Source organism: Lissotriton vulgaris, unplaced genomic scaffold (genome assembly GCF_964263255.1).
Source record: "Lissotriton vulgaris unplaced genomic scaffold, aLisVul1.2 SCAFFOLD_6042, whole genome shotgun sequence".
NCBI classification, from domain to species: Eukaryota; Metazoa; Chordata; class Amphibia; order Caudata; family Salamandridae; genus Lissotriton; species Lissotriton vulgaris.
Window position 1 is genome coordinate 68,701 of NW_028250592.1, and position 22,621 is coordinate 91,321.

General features: G+C 44.4%; 1 protein-coding gene across 1 annotated transcript in view; it reads right to left on the bottom strand.

Moving 5' to 3' along the window:
* Positions 1–3,479: 3,479 nt before the first annotated feature.
* Positions 3,480–22,621, bottom strand: part of LOC147663186 (uncharacterized) — a 33,113-nt gene continuing 13,971 nt past the window's right edge. Inside the window, exons 3-4 of the mRNA XM_086950607.1 lie at positions 15,105–15,260; positions 3,480–4,405 (exon numbers count right to left, since the gene is read on the bottom strand). Of these exons, the coding sequence (XP_086806733.1) occupies positions 4,112–4,405; positions 15,105–15,260 (450 nt within the window). The 3' untranslated portion in view covers positions 3,480–4,111. The remainder of the gene's footprint in view (positions 4,406–15,104; positions 15,261–22,621) is intronic.

A 22,621-nucleotide genomic window follows, 5' to 3' on the forward strand; every position in this document is an offset into this window, starting at 1 on the left:
ACTTCTGGGTACTGGCAGATTGCCTTAACTGAGGGGGCAAAGGAGAGATCGGTGTTTTCAACACCAGAGGGGCACTTCCAGTTCAGAGTCATGCCCTCTGGTTTGAAAAACACCCCTGCCACCTTCCAGAGACTGGTCAACCAGGTACTGTCCGGACTGGAGCAATTCAGCTCTGCATACCTGGATGACATTGCTGTGTTCCGCTCCACTTGGGAGGAACACTTGCAACACCTCTGGGAAGTGTTGAAGGCTCTGCAGAGTGCAGGCCTCACTATCAAGGCCAGTAAGGGCCAGATAGGGCAGGGATTTGTGGTGTACTTGGGACACCAGGTAGGGAGCGGCCAGGTGGCGCCCCTAAAAGCAAAGATTGATACCATTCTGGATTGGGAGCCCCCCAAGACCCAGACAGAGGTGAGAGCCTTCTTGGGCCTCACCGGGTATTACAGGAGGTTTGTCAAAGGGTATGGCACCATTGTGGCCCCCTTGAGACAGGGTTGACGTCTAACAAACAGCCCAAAAGGGTGATTTGGACCGATGCCTGTCAGACTGCCTTTGAAGCCCTGAAATCTGCCATGTGCACCGTACCCGTGCTCAGGGCACCTGATTTCTCCAAGGAATTTGTAGTGCAGACAGACGCTTCAGGGCATGGGGTGGGAGCAGTGCTCTTCCAACTGAATGACGAAGGCTGGGACCAACCTGTAGTCTTCATTAGTAGGAGGCTACTCCCCCGGGAACAGAGGTGGAGCGCAATTGAAAGGTAAGCTTTTGCTGAGGCCTGGGCGCTGAAGAAGCTAAGAACCTACTTATTTGGGACTCACTTCCGGGTTCAGACAGACCACAGGCCTCTCAGATGGTTAATGCAGATGAGGGGGGAGAACCCAAAACTGTTGAGGTGGTCAATCTCCCTACAGGGAATGGACTTTACGGTGGAACACCGCCCTGGCACAGAACACACCAATGCTGACGGTCTGTCCAGACTTTTCCGCCTTAGTGATGAGAACTCCCAAGGGGTTGGGTAGTTCCCCTCACTTTCAGCTGGAGGGGACACGTGTTAGACCTGGAAACCTTGGCGTGGTTTCCCTTGACATTTTGATCTCTGCCTCCTATGTTTTTTTGACTCTATGCTGGATTACGTTTTGCTGGTTTAGATGCTTCGGGCACTTTGCCACTGCTGATCACTGCCAAAGTGCAAGTGCTCCCTGGGTAATATTGTCCCAGGAAGGGGATATACATGATTTGCATATTTGCTTTACCAGTGCGTCCCTTGTAAAGGGCACTGAGTGTGCCAGGGCTGGTAATCCAAATGCTACTAGTGGGCTTGCAGTACTGTTATGGCTGGGTTTTCTGTTTAGATGGGATCAGCCCCCCGGGGCCCCTATGACCCAGCCAAAACGTACTCACCTTCCCTCCTCAGATCGTATTCGCAATGGATAGATTTACAGATATATATACAGGTCGCTCCTAAGGATGGGGCATGATATATAGGAATTTTCTACAATATCTTATTCACATCAGTTGGTCTCGCGGCCACCCTGACCCAGACCGGTCTACCCTAGGGCAGATATTGCGCACAATCCGGTGCGACTACACATGGGCCTGCAGAACCCTATGCTCCCGTTTCCAAACGCTCAACAATCCTGTCGAACTCCACGTCAGTATCCCCCCTGGCGCTCTCACTTATTCAAGCCACAATCCTGTGGGTATCGGCACTGGTAGTCCTCCCCAGTGTTCTCACTAACGCCGCATATCAACGACGACCACCTTCCTATGAACAGTTATCGGGATAATATCTCAGTTACCTACTCGGAATAAAACTATAATAATGACTTTAAACACGGTTCCAAATTGTATGGTGTACTTTCTGTTCTCAGCATCAAAGGTCCACTCACTCCCTCTTTGTTCGATCACCATTTACCTGATCGGGATTACACATCCGTTCACATAAACAACTTTCGACTAGAAGATGCATTTACCGAGATTGAACAGGAACACAAGGCACACGATAATTCCATAAGAATTAGGGTATTTATTAACAATAGACACAAATCACATTACTATGCAACATAACTTCTGCAAAGAAAAGGTAAAGATTAGGGCTGGTCGGACGTCACCTGATTAATATGAAGTTTGGACTCGGCAGTCATCTAGGTTCCCTTCTCGTCTCTGTGTCCTGGCTCGCCTCGCAGTCACCCTCAGCCGTCACAAGTACACGTCTGCACCGCTAGGCTCAACCTCGTCTGCTTCCCCTCAGGACCTCGGAACCTTGCTGATTATTAGCTACCGTCTCTCTCTCTCTCTCTGAATTAGTGCGCTCCGCGCTACTTCTCGTTCAGTCTATCTCAGAGAGTTTCGGTCTTAAATCTTTCTCCGACTTCAAAGATGGTGACTTGTCCACCATGAACATGAATAATGGCAGAGATGCTAACGGCTAGATGCCGCCTACGGACTAACTCCCAAAACTGACTAACACCTTCGCTAATATCAAAGCCCGTTCCTTCATGGAAAGTTACGGCCAGTAACCTGCCGCCCACCAAATTCTTGTACCTCCCCGTACCAAGGACACTTTCCCAGCCGGCCGGCCTGAAGTTGTGTCTTCGGAGTGGAGAAAAATACATTCCTTCGATAAGGGTCAGCCTGAACCGGTTCTCTCCAAGCGAACAACAGCTTGAAACTAAAACATTACTCTTCACCTAGAAAGCCTTCTCGAGCTACTGGGCAGAAAGCAAAATGGAGTCTGTCTCGTTTAAGGCCTACGGAGCCCATAATATGTATAGCTCCATGAAAAGTAGCCTAGCATGTTAGCAAATGAGCAAATCATGACTAATACTTATATATCTATCCCCTATCTTAAGTTCATAAGCCTTACTCTAAGGAAAATGGTACGAAAATGCCCTAATATATGTAAGACAGGGTCCCTGTCTATCGGCCTACTCCCTATGCTATGGGGGTGATAGGCTGGAGTCACTCTCCATCATTCTCCTTCTCCAAAGAGCTAGCAAAAAGACAGCCATAACATTACACCCCTTGACTCCAGTCTATTAACCACAAACTAAATGGAGCTAACGTCAGTAGACGAATAATATGAAACAAAATTAACTGATCTACGACCCTTACTAAGTCTAAAAAATTGCAGCAAGGAAGGGATACACTGAATAAAGCAACAAATAGCTATCAGGATACAAATAGCAACAATAACCCCCCCTAAAATTTGTCGTAGGGAATGCATGTCAGGGAGCCAATTAAAAAGCCAGTCAAAGAAACCCTGATCTATATGTTGTCTAATTTCTGCAGTCAAGTCGTGGAGTTTGTCAATATGGGATTGGATAGCTTTAGAATGGTCAGACAAATTAAAACAGCATAGACCTTCAAAATCAGAGCATGTATGTCCATGTTTCAGCAGGAGATAATCAATAGCAGCCCTGTTCTGCAAAATAGCTCTACGTTCACCTTGGGCATCTAATAATAAGTCTGATAAAACAGTAGACGTTTGGTTAATTGACTTTACCATCCAGCAGGCCATTTTGCCGATTGTTTTGGCATTATAAACGGCCAATGCTGGCACACCAATAATAGAAAAAGCTAAACCAAGATATTCTGATTTGGAAAAAAGATGAACAGAGGAATCACAGTCTTCATGTAATGACATTGAATCTCGGACCATACGGGAATGCGAAGAAGGATGTGAGGAAAACATTAGCAAACTTAATCTAGTGATGGCACATGGACCACCAGAAATATTCGCAGGAATATAGGGCCAAGATGAATTCCCACAAGAAAAGAGCCATCCAGCTGGTAATAACATTGAACGATAATGGCTAGTGGCTACTACTAAACGTTTACAGGTCATATTATTCTTAACTGAAAGACATGAATTAGGAAGTCTCTTTGAACATAACAAACGCTGATGAAATGAAAAAGTAGTAGCGGCTTGGAGCTTCAACCGCAAACACTCGGTAATAGCTTTAGGGTCACAGGTCATAATGAAGCAAAGGTCTCCAGGAGTAATATTAAAAGTAGTTATTCGGGAATGTAAAGGGACATCGAGATCTGGAATAGTAGTACATGAGGGACAAAACTCGTGGGCCGCGAAATCACCCAGAATAACATTAGGTCAGGCATTAGATACATTAAACACATAGCGAAGAGTCTCAGTGGATGCAGGGACAGCTACCAAACAGGTCGCTAAAATGTCAGTAACGCTCTTCATGGGTGTAAGGCAAAAATGCGGAGAGTTCGTCACCCGCTTCGCGAGTGTGACCCAGAAATTCGATGACTGTACCCATGCGGACCGTGGGGCTCTTATTATCCCATCAACCGGCGTCGGTGGATCCTCTCCTCTCCCGGCGTAGCAAGCCAAAAGGAGTCCAGCGCTGACACATCCTGCAGCAGCAATCCAAAGAATGATCTGAAAAAATACAAACACAGGCCTTAATCATTCTCGTAAGTAACATTTATCAGCTGGGACAGCTTCCCAGCCATCTTTCCCTGGCTTCATCACCAAAACGGTGTTGTCATGACCGGTAGCAATAATATCAGCCTGTTCAGGAGGATTTTTAGGCGATTGCACCCATATTTTAGCTCCAGGAAGATCAGACGATCCGAAGCCTTTTTGTCCTTGCACAGTTAGCAACGTTGGAGCAGAGCCTTTTTTAATCTCACCACTGAAGACAGGCATAATGAGTAACTGAGCAACACGGTCAGACTTTTTGATAAACAAATCCGTCTCACTGCTATTAAGCAGGAGAACCTTAATCTCTCCCTGATAATCACTGTCAATCACTCCTCCGAGTACTTGTACACCTTTCAGGGCCAGGCCAGATCTAGGGGCAATTAATCCAAAACTACCGGCAGGTATAGAGACACCAATGCCAGTTTCAACAATGATTCGATCTTTTCCTGGAAAATGTGCATCATTTAATGCATGCAGGTCTAGGCCTGCGGAACCTGGGGTTGCTCTACATGGAGCCAAAGCACCGGGGGTAATTTCCCAATATATTACAGTGTGTGATATAGAATTAGGTTTTGCATCAACATGTGGAGGAAACAAACGCATCAAAGGAGATTCAGCATGTAACAAAGGACGATTATTTAAAATCAACAAAGCTTGAAGTAGAACATCTCTCCACTGGCTGTAACGGTCATCAGTCAACTTGCGCAACTGTTCTTTCAACAAGCCATTCATTCTCTCAATCAGTCCTGAAGCTTGTGGATAATATGGAATATGAAACACCCAATCGATGTTATTTTCCGTACAGAATTCCTGCACCAATCTTCCACGAAAGTGGGATGCGTTATCTGATTGAATTTGGAATGGGACACCATAGTACAGAATAATTAGCTCCAGGTTTTTAATCGTATTCACTTGGGTAGCGTTCTTGCAAGGGAAAGCGACCAAAAGGCCACTATAAGTATCAACCACTGTGCAAATATATTGACAATTCCTGCTCATAGGGAGCGGACCAATGTAATCAATTTGCCAAATTTGGGCGGGCAATTTACCTCGATGTAAGTGACCTCGAACAATCTGAGGCACCTCTTTTTTCCTAGAATGCTGGCAAATGGGACAATGTAGAATGACATCTTTTATCAAAGAAAAGGGAATATGAATTCCTCTATCGGCAGCCCACCTGCTAGTGGCTTTCTCTCCAAAATGTCCTGCTTTCTGATGGGCCCACTTCGCCAATCCCGCCAAATCAGAATCTTGCGTGTCAACCACTGCCTCAGAAATTTTAGACTGCTCATCTGCAATATTATGAAAAAATTTGTCAAGGGAGTCAATTGGAGTATGAGCATCCACGTGAAAGATTGTTACAGTACTCTGCGGGAGCAATTCCCAAATTTCTTGCCACAGTTCTTTACCCCATAATTCTTTGGAATGCAATTCCCAATTATGAGAATGCCATGTTGGTAACCACACCGCTAGTCCATTTGCAGTGGACCAAGAATCAGTGAAAATATGACATGTGCCTGGTAGCTCCTGTTTCAAAACTTGGTAAACTGCATAGAGTTCAGCATATTGACTACTCTTACCGTCTCCAGTTGTGCATAACAATTTCTTTGTAACCGGGTTAAAAGAGACAGCTTTCCAATGTCTTTTGTCACCAATGAACTTCGCAGAACCATCCGTAAACCACACATGTTTTCTATCCTCCGCGGACAGATCATCAAATGATTTACCCCACTGCACGGGAGACTCCTGCACCACGGGAACCGAACATTCACTTTCCGCCTCATTGGAGGGCGCCTGCGCCACCCGCTCGTGTAAGACTGCCACACCTTTCGGACCCACACGTGCCCTGTCCTGAATGTACCATTTCCATTTAATCACACTAGCCTCCTGAGCATGTCCAATTCGATGGGATTTAGGTGAACTCAAAACCCACTGCATAATGGGAATTTCGGGCCGCAAAATCACAGCATGGCCTAAGGTCAATTGCTCGGTATCCACCAGAGCCCAATAACAAGCAAGCAACTGTTTCTCAAAAGGTGAGTAACGCTCACCAGCCTCGGGTAACTTTTTGGTCCAAAAACCTAATGGCACTTTTTGTCTGCCCTGCTTTTGCCACAAACTCCAATTGGCATACAGGCCTTCCACGGACACATTCAAATCCACATCACCTTCACTCACGGGCCACAAATCCAAAGCATACTGAATAGCTTCTTTAGCCAAATTAAAAGCAGTCTGTTGAGGTTCACCCCATTCAAACGCATTCTTTTTACGAGTGACTCGATACAGTGGAGCTAAGATTTGACTCAAATGGGGAATATGCTGACGCCAAAATCCAAACAAACCAATAAAACATTGAGCTTCTTTCCTGTTTCTGGGAACAGCAAAATCAAGTATTTTTCGTTTAACCTGTGGAATCACCTCTCTGTGACCCTCATGCCAATTGATTCCTAAAAATTTCACAGCTTGAGATGGGGTTTGTAATTTGTCAGGATTAAGTTCCCAACCTTTCGCTCGCAAACAGTCAATGATCTGATCTAAATGGGACTGCACCTGATCTTGCGTTTCACCTTGAATCAAAATGTCGTCAATATAATGACAAACCTGAACTTGTGGATTCGTGGGTACTTCAGACAAATGTTCAGCCACCAGCCGGTGACAGATTGTAGGACTATGTACATAGCCTTGAGGAAGACTTCGGAACGTCATTTGACGTCCATTCCAAGTAAAACTAAATTGTTCCTGACATTCGGGGGCAATCGGAATTGAAAAGAATGCATTAGCAATATCAATGGAAGCATACCATGTACCTGGATGTTTTTGAATTCTCTCAATCAGTGTGACAATGTCAGGCACCGCAACAGTCAATTTGGGCGTATTTTTATTCAATTCTCGATAATCAACAGTCATGCGCCAAGAGTTGTCACTTTTGCGCACGGGCCAAACGGGATTATTCCAAGCAGATGTGACCGGAGCAATGACTCCTGCGTCAACCAAATCCTGAATCGTAGCGGTAATTTCATCATGACCACCTGGGATGCGATATTGCTTTTGAGAAATTACTTTTGTTGCCAAAGGTATTTTAATAGGTGGCATGCGTAAACGGCCAACCCGTACGGGTCTGGTCGAAATGTACTGTCGTGTACCAAATTGATAGTATCCATCATCCAAATGCAAAGTCATACCTCTCAAAATGTCAATTCCAATGATGTATTCCAAAAGTGGCACAACTAACACAGAGTATTCTCTACGAGGGATTCTACCAATTTTAATTTCGAGTGCAGTCTGAACCGCGGGTGTTTCTTTACCACCCAGACCAGTAATCTTAAAGGACTGTCCATGAAACTTTCTCGATTTACCATGAATTAGAGTGGCCTCCGCCCCAGTATCAACTAACGCTCGGGCCCTTTGGATATTACGATGTTTCCAAAAAATCTCAATATCTACATAGGGTCTGTAATCTCTGTGGGCCCACTTGCGTACCGGAGCTTGACCTATTTCCTAGTCATTTTTCCCGTGTTCTGTCAACCAAGATAAATCAGGGTAAATGTTTTCGGTTTTCTTCGGTATTAGAATGTCTTGTTCATATCCGTCTCCGGTACGAAACGGATAAGTGTCAGGTTCAAAAAGATGTGAATTACGGTCAGAGAGTCTGTTACGACCCTCCCTCCTTCGTACGTCAGGGGAATAACTCCTTGCATCTCGTCGGCTGTCGGAAACACGATCATCACCTCCTCTTTCACGATCATCCTCCCTCCCCCTTCCATCATTACGACGAGGGGATCCATCACGTTCATAGCGCCGATCACCACGGCGATCAGAATTCACACATCGTCTCTCATCACCACTGTCATCCGAACCACGATCATACTCATTCTTTCGCACACGACGGGCACCCTCCTTTCGATCCAGACCACGCTTACGAAACATATCCCATAAGCGATTATTAGGTTCACCATCAATGTCTTCCTTTTTGACACCATCAGCAATGAGAGCAAGGAACATGTCACGTCTAGAGAATTTGTAATCACCACCAGTACGACCCTCAGGCCGAGATTGTCTTTCAGGTTTAAACCATTCACCCAACTCACCAAGCTGACGAACAGATTCAAGCACAACAGACAAAGGGTTGCCAGTTTGGTTAATCAACAATGTCATCATGACCTGCTTGTAAGCAATAGGAGCAGAACGTATAATGCGATTACGCACAGAAGATGTTAAAAGACCATCCAAAAGTTTATCAGCAGTACTAAGAAAGATAGCCGTTTTCATGACCTCCTCTTTTAAACGTTGCGACGCATCGCGCAGAGTGTACCACGGTTTCTCATCAGTAGGCCAATCAGATTCTGTAGGATATTTATGATTACAGCCGTCGGACGCAAGCTGGAGCAAAGAAATTTGACCAGCACCATTATAATTCCGAAAGTGATCCTGAATCGTAGAATCAGAACTCAAAGAGCAAAATCGTAAGCAATCAACAGCATCGAGCATAATACCGGCAGCGCCAAGCTCATAAAGACGCACCATCCAGGTAAGCAAGGCCTCACCAGGCCGTTGTCGAAATCGTTGCAGAATGTCACTAACCTCCTGCTGAGTAAAATCTTCAATACAATCAAGAGCTATACCACCCGGATTACCAGGGGCCTGTTGTAATTTCCGTCGAAAAATCGGGTGAGCAGAAACTGCGGGAAGCCCGCATCTTAGATTTAACAGCACAATCAGGGCAAGCTACGTCATCCACACGGGAAGAACGAGCACGGTCACAATCGGGAGTTGAATCAATGCATGAAGCAGATTTACAATCACGTCCGGAGCGAGAAGACTCGCGCTTGTCACCCTCCTCTGCCGAGGAGTCAGAAGTATGAGAATCCCAGATATTACCGTCCCACTCATCGGGGTTCCAATCCATTCCAGCTTTCGCTACAACCATACGCACTTTGCGTGTAGATACACGACCACGACGATGTTTATACTTATATCGTGCAATACGGACTGCAGCTCTTTCAGCAATGGTCTGATATGTCTCAAGTTTGTCGGCAAGCAATTTATTTTGACAACGCAACAGAGTATGTGCATTTTGTAATTCAATACACTGTCCTTCCATATCTTTAAACTGCTTCTGTAGCTGAACAAACTTCTCATGCAACATTCTGTACGCATTAAGAACAATCCACCCTCTGCGTCCTAAAATAGGAAGCTCATCACCCTTCACTACTGGCGCTTTCTGCAAGCACGACACCACATCGGCAGGCTCCGCCTGCTCCAAACATGAAGACCAATTTTCACTCAAACCTGTAGAATCAGCCCACTCACGTGCCAAGGCCTCGTAAGGGGTACATTCCCAGCCGGGAATCTGAATCGGTAATTTGAAAACCGACGATGATTTTTTCGCAAACATAATGATACACAAAAAATTATATACACAATTATAAACGAAATTTTATACGTACAAGCCGAGCGCAAACCAACAAGATTAAAACAACACAATGCACACAGGCTTCGTAAACAGTTCGTGACGCCAGATGTTATGGCTGGGTTTTCTGTTTAGATGGGATCAGCCCCCCGGGCCCCTATGACCCAGCCAAAACGTACTCACCTTCCCTCCTCAGATCGTATTCGCAATGGATAGATTTACAGATATATATACAGGTCGCTCCTAAGGATGGGGCATGATATATAGGAATTTTCTACAATATCTTATTCACATCAGTTGGTCTCGCGGCCACCCTGACCCAGACCGGTCTACCCTAGGGCAGATATTGCGCACAATCCGGTGCGACTACACATGGGCCTGCAGAACCCTATGCTCCCGTTTCCAAACGCTCAACAATCCTGTCGAACTCCACGTCAGTATCCCCCCTGGCGCTCTCACTTATTCAAGCCACAATCCTGTGGGTATCGGCACTGGTAGTCCTCCCCAGTGTTCTCACTAACGCCGCATATCAACGACGACCACCTTCCTATGAACAGTTATCGGGATAATATCTCAGTTACCTACTCGGAATAAAACTATAATAATGACTTTAAACACGGTTCCAAATTGTATGGTGTACTTTCTGTTCTCGGCATCAAAGGTCCACTCACTCCCTCTTTGTTCGATCACCATTTACCTGATCGGGATTACACATCCGTTCACATAAACAACTTTCGACTAGAAGATGCATTTACCGAGATTGAACAGGAACACAAGGCACACGATAATTCCATAAGAATTAGGGTATTTATTAACAATAGACACAAATCACATTACTATGCAACATAACTTCTGCAAAGAAAAGGTAAAGATTAGGGCTGGTCGGACGTCACCTGATTAATATGAAGTTTGGACTCGGCAGTCATCTAGGTTCCCTTCTCGTCTCTGTGTCCTGGCTCGCCTCGCAGTCACCCTCAGCCGTCACAAGTACACGTCTGCACCGCTAGGCTCAACCTCGTCTGCTTCCCCTCAGGACCTCGGAACCTTGCTGATTATTAGCTACCGTCTCTCTCTCTCTCTCTGAATTAGTGCGCTCCGCGCTACTTCTCGTTCAGTCTATCTCAGAGAGTTTCGGTCCTAAATCTTTCTCCGACTTCAAAGATGGTGACTTGTCCACCATGAACATGAATAATGGCAGAGATGCTAACGGCTAGATGCCGCCTACGGACTAACTCCCAAAACTGACTAACACCTTCGCTAATATCAAAGCCCGTTCCTTCATGGAAAGTTACGGCCAGTAACCTGCCGCCCACCAAATTCTTGTACCTCCCCGTACCAAGGACACTTTCCCAGCCGGCCGGCCTGAAGTTGTGTCTTCGGAGTGGAGAAAAATACATTCCTTCGATAAGGGTCAGCCTGAACCGGTTCTCTCCAAGCGAACAACAGCTTGAAACTAAAACATTACTCTTCACCTAGAAAGCCTTCTCGAGCTACTGGGCAGAAAGCAAAATGGAGTCTGTCTCGTTTAAGGCCTACGGAGCCCATAATATGTATAGCTCCATGAAAAGTAGCCTAGCATGTTAGCAAATGAGCAAATCATGACTAATACTTATATATCTATCCCCTATCTTAAGTTCATAAGCCTTACTCTAAGGAAAATGGTACGAAAATGCCCTAATATATGTAAGACAGGGTCCCTGTCTATCGGCCTACTCCCTATGCTATGGGGGTGATAGGCTGGAGTCACTCTCCATCATTCTCCTTCTCCAAAGAGCTAGCAAAAAGACAGCCATAACAAGTACTTATTGTGCCCCCACAGGAGTAGCACTGAAAAGGTGTCTCAGGCCTGCCACAGCAGTGCCTGCGCGCTGTTTGAAATCTTGCCAGGCCGGATCCTGCCCTTTCCTTACACATTGGTCACCCCTAGGGAAAGCCCTGGGTAACTCCTGGGCAGGGGGCAGTGTGGGTGAAAGGTAGAGCCTGTACTGATGTAGGGGAAATGCTCTAGTAGTGAACTAATGCCAAATTCGTTTTTCACTGCAGCAAGGCTATCCTGCCCACAGGTCAGAATGGGGGAGGGCTGGGTCCCATGTGTACCTGCCTATCTTCTCCCAGGAGCAAGATAGAAAAGCCAAACCTGGTTTCCCAGGATTCAGAAATTGATAATACATCTTTTAGCACAGATGGTTTTTAAATTTTGTGTCTGGAAATAGCACTTTTAGAAAATGGCTATTTTCTTGTCCAGTCTGTCTGTGGGCCTGCTTGGGTGCGAGCTAGAGGGAGTGTGACAGGGTCTGGGAAAGCTCCCGCAGTGGGGTGATAGCTGGCTGCCCCTGAAGGTTAGGGGGAGGAGTGGTGCTGGGCTGTGTCCAGCCTTTTACGATACCGGCTCCCCTGTCTGCTGGATGACGGATGACCCTGCCTCCCTGCTTCAAAAAGAAAGATTCCACAGGACCAAGAGACTCCCACCACCAGTATCTGGACAAGGGCAACCCGTGCCTAAATCACAAAACCTCAAAGGCATCAAAGACAATTTGCTGTATAAAGGAAAGACCTGTGCACAATAGAATCAGACTACTTTTGACTCAAGAGGAGGATCCCTGCTGAAGAAGAACACCGGAAGAAGACCTGGGGAACAGTGCTGCAATTGCTGTGTGTCTGGGAGTTGACCTGCTGTCTTTATTGTTCTACCGAAGAGGGACCGTTGGGACTGTGCTGTGTGCTTGGTCCCCCTCCTGCCAAGAAGAACTCTCCAAGGGCTAGACGTAGAGCTAGCCTCCTGATACCAGGAATCAGGGCCATCAAATTCCTGCCGTTTTGACCTACACCGCTTTGCTGCCTTCAGAGCAGGAATATCACCCTTTCTTGCGTCTGCACCGGAGAAGAACAAGAGCGACGTGTGCCTTGCCAGCCCGCTCTCCCCCTGGTGCCTGTTTTACCAAAGACCACCGCTGCGGCCACGGGGCCTGTCTGGCCGTGCCTTCCCCCAAGTGCCGAGGGACCCTGACCTCCACCGCTGGAACTGCGAGGTCCTGAGGTGCCCCCCCCGCAGAGTAATAGCACGGAGAAGATCGCCATGAGGGAAGAGGGGCTCGTCGTCCCCGCTGCACTGTGATTGGCCCGTGGGCCCTGACGTCATCGCTGGAATCCCCAGAGGCCGCGCTGTGAGTGGCTCGCAACTCGCCGAGTCATCAGGAGGAAAGACCGGAAGCAGCGCTGGGATTTGCCCAGCGCTTCTGCCACGAGCTTCGCGGCACAAGGAACCCGGGAGCCGTACTACTTGCTGCTTCCACCCTAGGTAACGCTCGAGTGTTTGCCTCGGACAAGCGCATGTCCACCTGGGGGGAGAGGGAGGCGTGGAGTGTGCCTCCCTGGAAGCCCGTACCGGCACCAGAGTGAAGTGCGGTACCGGGCTAAAAGGAAGATATTGTTTGTATCATTATCCGAGCAGCCTTAAGGAGGTACAGTTCATGGGGGCATTACATTCTTACGCGCACCCGCGCACAGGGTCCCCTTGAAGAGAGGGGCAGTCCTTTTCAATCAAAGACTGCTCGTGGTGCATTCTGAATTGCACAATCTTTTGCAACAGACTCTTTTTACTTTTTAATAACACTTCCCACTAGAAGAATACTTTTGTTTCAACAAGCATATGTTATGTTGGTTTATGTCAGTTTTTTTTCAAAGTCTGCCTAAAAATATATAAAGATATATGATTTTTATAAATATACCTGTGTGGTGTCCGTTTGTGGTGCTCTATTTCATTACTGTATGTGTTGGCGCAAATACTTTACACATTGCCCTGGAGATAAGTCTGTCTGCTCTGCCAAGCTACCAAGGGGGTGAGCAGGGGTTGTCCACACACATGTATCCCCCTTACCCTGACTGGAGGAGAGGATCCCTATTTGGTCAGAAGCCTTGGCCTCTGCCAACTAGAAACCCTCAATTCTAACAATGTGGCTACAATGTCCTCTCTCTCTCTGCAATATGTTATTAAAAAGCAAGGTATCAGAAATGTAAAGAAAAATGTTTGAACAGATCAACATATTTTGAAAAATAAAAGCAATGATTTGTCTCAAATATGTATGAAGCTCACTCCCAAAGATAGTTAAGAGACTACTCTGTTTCAATAGTTCACCAAATATGGAGAAAGTTTCAGGAACTAGGTACAAGCCTACATGCCATGTCTGAGTTCTGGTTGTTCTCCAAGTTACACTATATAAGTAAAAAGCGAAAGAAGAACTGATGAACCAACACCCGTATGGGAAAAAGAGACCGCTGTAGCTAAGTGTAATCCACAGTGGTCTTTAGGAATTAATACCAGAATTTCAGATTTCAATCCTCATTTGAGAAATTTAAAAGAAGCATAGATGATAGTTCATTGTGCCAATAACACACTTGTTTCAGCTATGTAGATAATGTGCTTATCTCAGCCAAGAGACAAATGTAAAGTGTACTAGATATGTGCAGTGTCACCCAGTTGGGTCTTCTCTTCATTTTGTCTATGTATTAACCTGTGAGGAGTGTTTTTGGTATTCTCTTTACCATGTAATTTTAGCCATTAGAATGTCATTAGTTTTATTTTTTGCATATAATTCAATAAGTGAGAAATACTGTTGGTGTTCAGTGTGTGAGCTTGCCTCACTGATAAGTTAAAGTTAGGAGACAAAGTGAAGTTTGGATGAAGTGAAGGAGAATAAGTAAAGGCAATTTCAATGTTATGAATAGGTGGGTGAAGGAAAGGTAGGACAAAGTAAAAATTGGGAATTAATTGTATGAAAAAGTAAAGGTGATGCAAGTATAGGCACATTGATGAACTCCAAACACTGCCATTGCTTTATCTGATGCTCCGTTGGCCCAAGTGTTGGAGGCCCACAATAGACATTTTTGTTTTGTTTAATTTCTATGCCTCGCATCACAAAATAAACTGTTTGAACATGAGAGTGGTGTCTGCAAACAAGCACTTTAGGAGGGATGTAGACGATGATCTTTTCTTGCCCCACCTAGCCTCCTCCTAATAGAAGGATGATCTCAGGGCCCATTGTCCTTTTCTCTCCTTGGATTGGTAGCACCAGTGACCGGATTGGCATTCAGACAACAGGGCAAAGAGGGATGAGGAACTCTGGTCAGGAGTAGGTATTTGATGTCCAACATCAGGATACTCCAGCAACTCCCGCCAGAACTTGTATTTTTAATATACTGTTTAGTAATTCTGCATTTAAAGGAACACAATAAATAGAAATGTACCTCAAAAATGGCGTCCCCTGAGCTTAACCTGCAGGGACCACTGATTTTCATGATCTTCTCTCCTGCCTCATTGTGAATAGTGTATTTATGTCCACACGGTTTCCAGTTCTGCACAACACACCCAATTATTGTTCCAGGAGGTGACTGTATCTCCATCTTTTATGGAAAAATAAAAATGTTTGAATGAATTTGCTGGAATGATTTTCAAGATTCAAAGACACAATAATTATCCGCGAAACAAAAAAGTAAAATGTTTGGAACTTTGATCAGAGCTAGATGAAACATTTACAAAATATTTTAATTAACATTTTAATAGTTTTGAATCCCAAAGTGAAATGAAGGCCAGAGTAACATGCATATTCGAAGTGATATAACATTGAGTTCCTATATGTACATCTCTTTATTATTTTGTGTAACTCTGCAACACTTAAAAGAGTCAAACTGAAATATTACATTATTGGATTTGCAGTTCCTTCCACAAATCTGTCCCTCTGGTAGCATCTTCCAAACACTGTAAATGGTAGCCAGAAATTTTAAGTGCAGCTGTGCAAGGTTGATTGTACCGGGACGTATTCTATGCAACATTTGTATGAAAGGCTTAATAGCGGACTTGCCATTTAATCTGTGTGAACAGAGTGTGAGCACAACATGGTAACCATCGTGCCAATGCCAATCATGGAGCCGTGTTTCATTTTCACACAACAAAAGTGAGGCTGACGGCCCAGCGTTAGCTGTACCTTCTGTAGGGCTTTTTTGAAGTGTCCTCTTAACAGCATTGCCAAGTTATGATGGGTTGAAAACTCATCTAGTTGCGCACTGTGCACATGGTGTTATCCTACACCTTAAATGTTTTTACTCGTTCACAATTATATACAGTTGTTCATCAGTTATTTATTTTCATAATCTGATTTCTTCAAATTGTCATCATACAATACATTATATATTAATTTTACACTTTCAATCACAATATATTCACAATACATTGTTTGGTGATTTCAATATTTGCACTATGTAACCATTGATCACATTTCACATTTTTCACTCCTTGCACAATGCATTTCGGTACCAACTGGTACTTTAATCAGGGGCTGATCTGAAAAAATAAATAAAAGCAAACTGTGTGAATGGTATGTATTTAATGTGTGCCATGGGAGTAATCGTTTGTAAATTGTACTGTATCGTACCTGTTGGTTTTATATCTGTATTCAGTCAGCTGAAATAAAGACCACGAGACCTAATGTTACATATAGAACATGAAAATTGCGGTGTTAAGTCTAAGCCATATGATCCATTCTATTATGCTTACCTAATGTTTTATATTGCCTGGGGCTTGTTGCTCTGTCAGGAAAAATACACGAAAGCCCTATGGTTTATTCTATTCATTCCTTTATACCAAAGGATATCTTTATGTGAGGACAGAAAAAACGATTTTAAAAAACGGTTGGGTCCTACCTGATCTTCACTGGTTGTGGTGACCTGTAAACGCATAATGGGACGCTTTTAATATTAGCATAGGATCACATTGTTTGATGTGTCCTAGCTATGGAGTTTTATGGACATACCTGCTGAGTTATTGTCTGTAGACCTACAAGAAAAATAAACGCATAACGTAAATAATGTTATGCCGTTGAAAAGCGTCTCAGTTTCTTATCGGGATTAGGCTAGTTGTTATAAAAATACCTGTATTTTCCACCGTCGCTACTTGTAGAAGCTGTCTCGCATTTAGTCCATCGTGTTTGTTCAGCGTTCACGAGGCGCCGTAGTCGAGTCTGCCATTTACTGGCTCTCACGGTTCGTTAGACACTAACAACGTACTTCGTCTTCAGAGAGTACCGTTATAGGTTGCTCTCTGGCTCCGCCATTTTGTAATGTCTACCGATAATGCGTATTCTAAGGCTGCTTTCCCGTAATATTAAATGTTGAGGAATATGCGTCATTGAAATGTTGCTATGAGCGCCGTAGATCATGTTTAAGCGAAAAACAGTATATTTATTACCTTAATATGCTCACTACGTTTCTCGGAACAGACTACTCTAGGATGTTGGGAAAAGTGTCATTAACCACGATTTACCCATGGGTGAGCATTATTGGGTTGTGAATTACGTGTTGAAGTATGTACAGTGTCAGTGGATGTTAATCAGTATGCATTCGTATGTTCGTATGACAGTATGTTTTGGTTTCAATGAAGTAGCATACAAGATCTGCAATACAAAGATTATTCGCACTATACATATTATTACTGTTTGCAAATATTCAACGTTATCACATATTCCTGCCTGTTGATGTCATATTTATGGTGGCATTTTTGTATAATGCAACTTTCAAGTGTTGGGTACTATTATTGATGTGATGGTGTTTTAGTATAGCCTTATTGATTGCTGGATATTACTTGGCTTTGGGTTGTAAGAAACACTACCTTCTGTGCTCTACAGGTAACATGAAAGGTCATATCTATCATTTAACCCTGTAGGGTGCATTGTCTGCAAATATTTTATCCAATATAACTCTTGTTGTAGAAGTCTCTGTCTGTTGTCTCCACTCTTTCTATGATGACAAACTGTAACTGAAAAATCTTATGGTTAGCTTCCTTCCAATGAGAAGCTAGTGGTGATGATAAATGCTGGCTCCGTAGCCTACTTTTGTGCTCAGTTAATCTGGTTTAAATTTTCCGCTCTGTTTTCCCCACATACATCTTCCCACATGGGCACTTGATTCCATACACCACATTTTGGGCATTACAATCACTGGTGTGTCTGAGTTTTATGATTTTGCCCGTGGTTGGATGTGTGAAAGTATTTCCTGTATTAACGTTGTTGCAGTGTGTACAGTTCTGATAACGTACGGTGCCCTTGTGTTCGACCCGTCGGTCATCCGATGTGGTTCGCTTGAGTATTTGTCTGATGTTAGGACCTCTGGTGTACGCATGCATGGGTTGTTGTGAAAATATTCCATTAAAGTCCTTCTCTGTGGATAAAAGTCCCCACCTTTGATTGTCTGAATACAGATATAAAACTAACAGGTATGATACGGTACAATTTACAAACAATTACTCCCATGGCACACATTAAATACATAACATTTACACAGTTTGTTTTTATTTATTTTGTCAGATCATCCCCTTATGAAGGTACCAGTTGGTACCGAAATGCATTGGGCAAGGAGTGAAAAATGTGAAATGTGATCAATGGTTACATAGTGCAAATATTGAAATCACCAAACAATGTATTGTGAATATATTGTGATTGAAAGTGTAAAATGAATATATAATGTATTGTATGATGACAATTTGAAGAAATCAGATTATGAAAATAAATAACCGATGAACAACTGTATATAATTGTGAACAAGTAACAACATTTAAGGTGTAGGATAACACCATGTGCACAGTGCGCAACTAGATTAGTTTTCAACCCATCATAACTTGGCATTTACTACAGGCGTGACAAACCTTAACAGTTGCAGCACCAATAGATTAGAGTGATAAATAGATAAACCAGGTGTGCTCCTCACACCCCCATTACCGTTTCTCTTAACAGCATTCACATGTTCAGAGATTTCCTGAGGTGTGTGTGCCCACTACTATTTAATTAGCTGGAGGACAGTGGACCATTCCTCCTTTGAGTGCTCACTAGAACAGGCTGGTGTGCACCAGGCGTCAACACATATTACATCACTCATGATATGGTCGGTGACATCAATGAGGACATCACTGATGACATCTCACATGACATCACTTATGACATCATCCAGTGAGTGTTATTGTTTGTAAAGAAAAAGGATATGAGACCTAAAGATATACATTAAGGTACTGCATGTATTAAATTGCTCTTCTGTAGTATTAATTTGTGATGCTATTTCTAATATATATCATCTGAGTAGCTGTAAGGGTTTGAGTGGGTGTGTGAGTTACTTTATGGATATGCTAGTAGGTGTGTGAGTGACTATAGGTTTCTCAATTGATGTGTAAGGGGCTCTATGGGTGTGTGACTAGTTTCTGAGCTTGTGAGAGGCTGTGTGAGTAGCTATATGGATGTTTCATCGGGGTGTGAGAGGCTGTATCAGTGTATGAGTGGGTGTATGAATGGCTGTATACGTGTGAGTGTGTGTATGAGTGGCTGTATGGGTGTTAGAATGTGTTAGTAAGTGGTTGTAGAATGTGTGAGTGGTTTTGTGGGTGAGTGAGTGGCTGGATGAGTGGTTTCTGGGTATTTGACTGTGTGTGTGAGTCTATGTATGTGTCTGTTAGTGGGTGTGTAAATGGCTTTATGATTGTGTGTATCAGTAGTTGTAGGGGTGTGTGAGTAGGGGCATTGGTCTCTAAATTGGTATGTTAGTACTTCTATGGGTGTCTGAGTGGGTGTATGGGTGTGTGAGTGAGTGTGTGCATGGTTCGGTAAATGATGTTATCAGTGATGTCATTTGAGATGTCATCAGTAATGTCATCAGTGATGTCACTGACTATGTCATGAGTGATGTAATATATGAGATCATAAGCAGTGCATTTCAGGGGTAATCGTGATAGTTAGCTCAGGCAACTATAACTGCAAAATTTCAATGGTTTTGTACAAGGGAATTCTGAGCCTACCTATAACCTTCCTGTAACCTTTTTTCAGTGAAGTTCTTTGTTTTTTAATGTTATTTCCTAACTGTAAACTTTGAGAGTTCATGAGAGGGGCCATATAGGTTGGTGAGTGGGAGTGCGAGTGGCTGTATTCTTCTGTGAGTGGGTATGTGAGTGGTATTGTGGATGTGTGAGTGGGTCTGTATGTGAGTGGATGTATGGGTGTGTGAGTGGATGCGAGAGTGGCTGTATGTGGCTGTGAGTGGGCGTGTGAGTGCCTGTATGAGTCAGTGACTGGGTGTGTGAGTGGCTGTATTACTCTGTGAGTGGGTATGTGAGTATTTGCATGGATGTATGATAGCATGTGTGAGTAGTTTTTTGAGGGTGTGTGATTGGATTTTTGAGTCAGTGACTGGGTGTGGATGTGTGAGTGGGTGTGTGATTAGCTGTATGGGTGTGTGTGTGGCTGTGAGAGTGGCTGCATGGATCTGTATGTGGGTGATTGGATGGTTGTATGGGTGTGGGAGTAGGTCTGTGAGTAGTTTTGTAGGTATGTGAGTAAGTGTGTATGGATCATTGAATGTATACAACCAGTCATTATGTGGGTGTGTGAGTGGGTGTGTGAGTGGCTGTATGTGTGTGTGAGTGGATATGTGAGTTTCTGTATGCAGCTGTGAGTGGCTGTTTTGGTATGTGAGTGGGAGTAGCTGAATAGATCAATGAATGGGTATGTGGGTGGCTTTATCGATCTGAGAGTGGGTGTGCGAAGGGCTGTATGAATATGAATAGATTTGGGAGTAGTTTTGAGGGTGTGTGATTAGATTTGTGAGTTAGTGAGTGTGTGTGTGTGTGTGTGGCTGTATGGGTCTGTGAGTCAGTGCATGTGTAGCTGTGTGGGTGTTTACCTAGGTGTATGATTAGCTATATGGGTATGTTAGTGGCTGTGTGAGTGGTTGTATAGATCTGTAAGTTGGTGAGTGAATGGCTGTATGAGTGCGGGAGTAGTCTCTGAGTAGATTTCTAGGTGTGTAACTGGGTGTATGAGTGGCTGAATAAGTGTTTGAGTGAATGTGTTAGTGGTTATGTGGGTGTCTGAGTGGGTGTGTGAGTGATTGTATGGGTATGTGAGTGGATGTATGAGTGGCTGTATCCAGCTGTGAGTGGATGTGGCTGGCTGTATGGGTCTATGAATAGGTGTGAGAGTAGCTGTATAGATCAGTGACTGGGTGTGTGAGGGGCTGTATCTATCTGGGAGTGGGTGTGTGAGTGGTTGTATGGGTCTGTTAGTCAGTGCATGAGTAGCAATGTGGGTATTTGCCTGGGTGTTTGATTGGTTGTATGGGTGTGCTAGTGGCTTTGTGAGTGGCTGTATGGATCTGTAAGTGGATGAGTGAGTGCCTTTATGAGTGTTTGAGTAGTTTTGTGGATGTGTAAGGGGGTACGTGAGTAGCTGTATGGGTCAGTGACTGAATTTATGAGTCATTGTGTCGGTCTGTGAGTGGGTGTGTGAATATCTGTATGGGTGTATGAGTAGATGTGTGAGTTGTTTTGAGGTTGTGTGAGTGGATTCCTGAGTTGGTGATTGGTATGTGAATGGCTTTATACGTCTGTGAGTGGGTATGTCAGTAGCTGTATGGGTTAGTGACTTGGGGTGTGAGGGGTTGTATTGGTCTGTAAGTAGGTGTGTGAGTGTCTGTATGGGTATATGTACAAGTAGTTTTGAGGGTGTGTGAGTCGATTCATGAGTTGGTATGTGAGTGGCTGACTGGGTCTGCGAGTGGGTCTATAAGTAGCAGTATGGGCCAGTGACTGGGTGTGTGAGGGGTTGTATTGGTCTGTGAGTGGGTGTAATTGTCTGGGTGTATGAATAGATGTGTGAGTAGTTGTGAGGGTGTGCAAGTGGATTTATGAATTGGTGAGTGGTGTGTGTGTTGGTGTATGGGTCTGTGAGTGGCGTGTGAGTGGCTGTATGGGTCTGTGAGTGGGTACGTGAATAGATGTGTAGGTGTGTGAGTGTCTGTATGGGTCTCTGAGTGGTGTGTGAGGGACTGTATGGGCCTGTGAGTGGGTGCATGAGTTGATGTGGGGATGTGTGAGTGGCTGCATGGGTCTGTGTATGGCTGTGTGAGTGGCTCTCTAAATAGGTGAGTGAGTGGCTGTATAGGTATGTGAATGGATGTGTGAGTAGTTTTGTAGGTGTGTGAGTGGGTGTATAAGTAGCTTTATGAGCTTGTTTGTGATTGGTTATGTCGGTGTCTGAGTGGGTATGTGAGTGACTGTTAGGATCTGTGAGTGGTTGTGTGACTGGTATTATGGGTGTCTAAGTCACTGTATGGTTATGCTGTTGCGAGTGCATGTGTCAGTTGCTTTGTGGCTCTGTGAGTATATGTGAGAGTAGCTGAACTGGTGTGTGAGTTTCTGTGTGGATATGTCAGCAGCTGTGTGAGTGACTGGGTTAGAACAGAACATCACCAGCTGCTTTATACAACAAGAGTCTACAGTTTTGTACAAAATGTCTACCCAACTGGAGTTCTTTCTACTGGACGATTAGTAAGTGCTACCTTGTTGGGTAAATGTGTAGTACATATTCTACACTACAGCTGCAATATGGACCATGAGAAAAAGTCTACGTTTTTGGAGGGAGGCAAGATGGCCGTCGGGACGCCGTAGTGGAAGGTCGTGTCCTGACACCCTCCTGATCGAAAATGTGGTGAACTACGTGCTCATTGTGCCACAGATCTATAGATCTACTGCTACTGTGGTGCATACGCTAAGCTAATCTGCCGTGAAATTTGGCCCTCTGTTGGAAGAGAAATGCACATCTGATTCGGTGATCGGTAACATAGGTGGAGAGCTGGTCAGAGACGAGAGACAGAGTCTGCTTTAGTGAATCAAACGGGAAGTGCAACTTATTGATAAAAGGTGATGTTGAGAGAGCTCACTGGTTTGCTCTTCC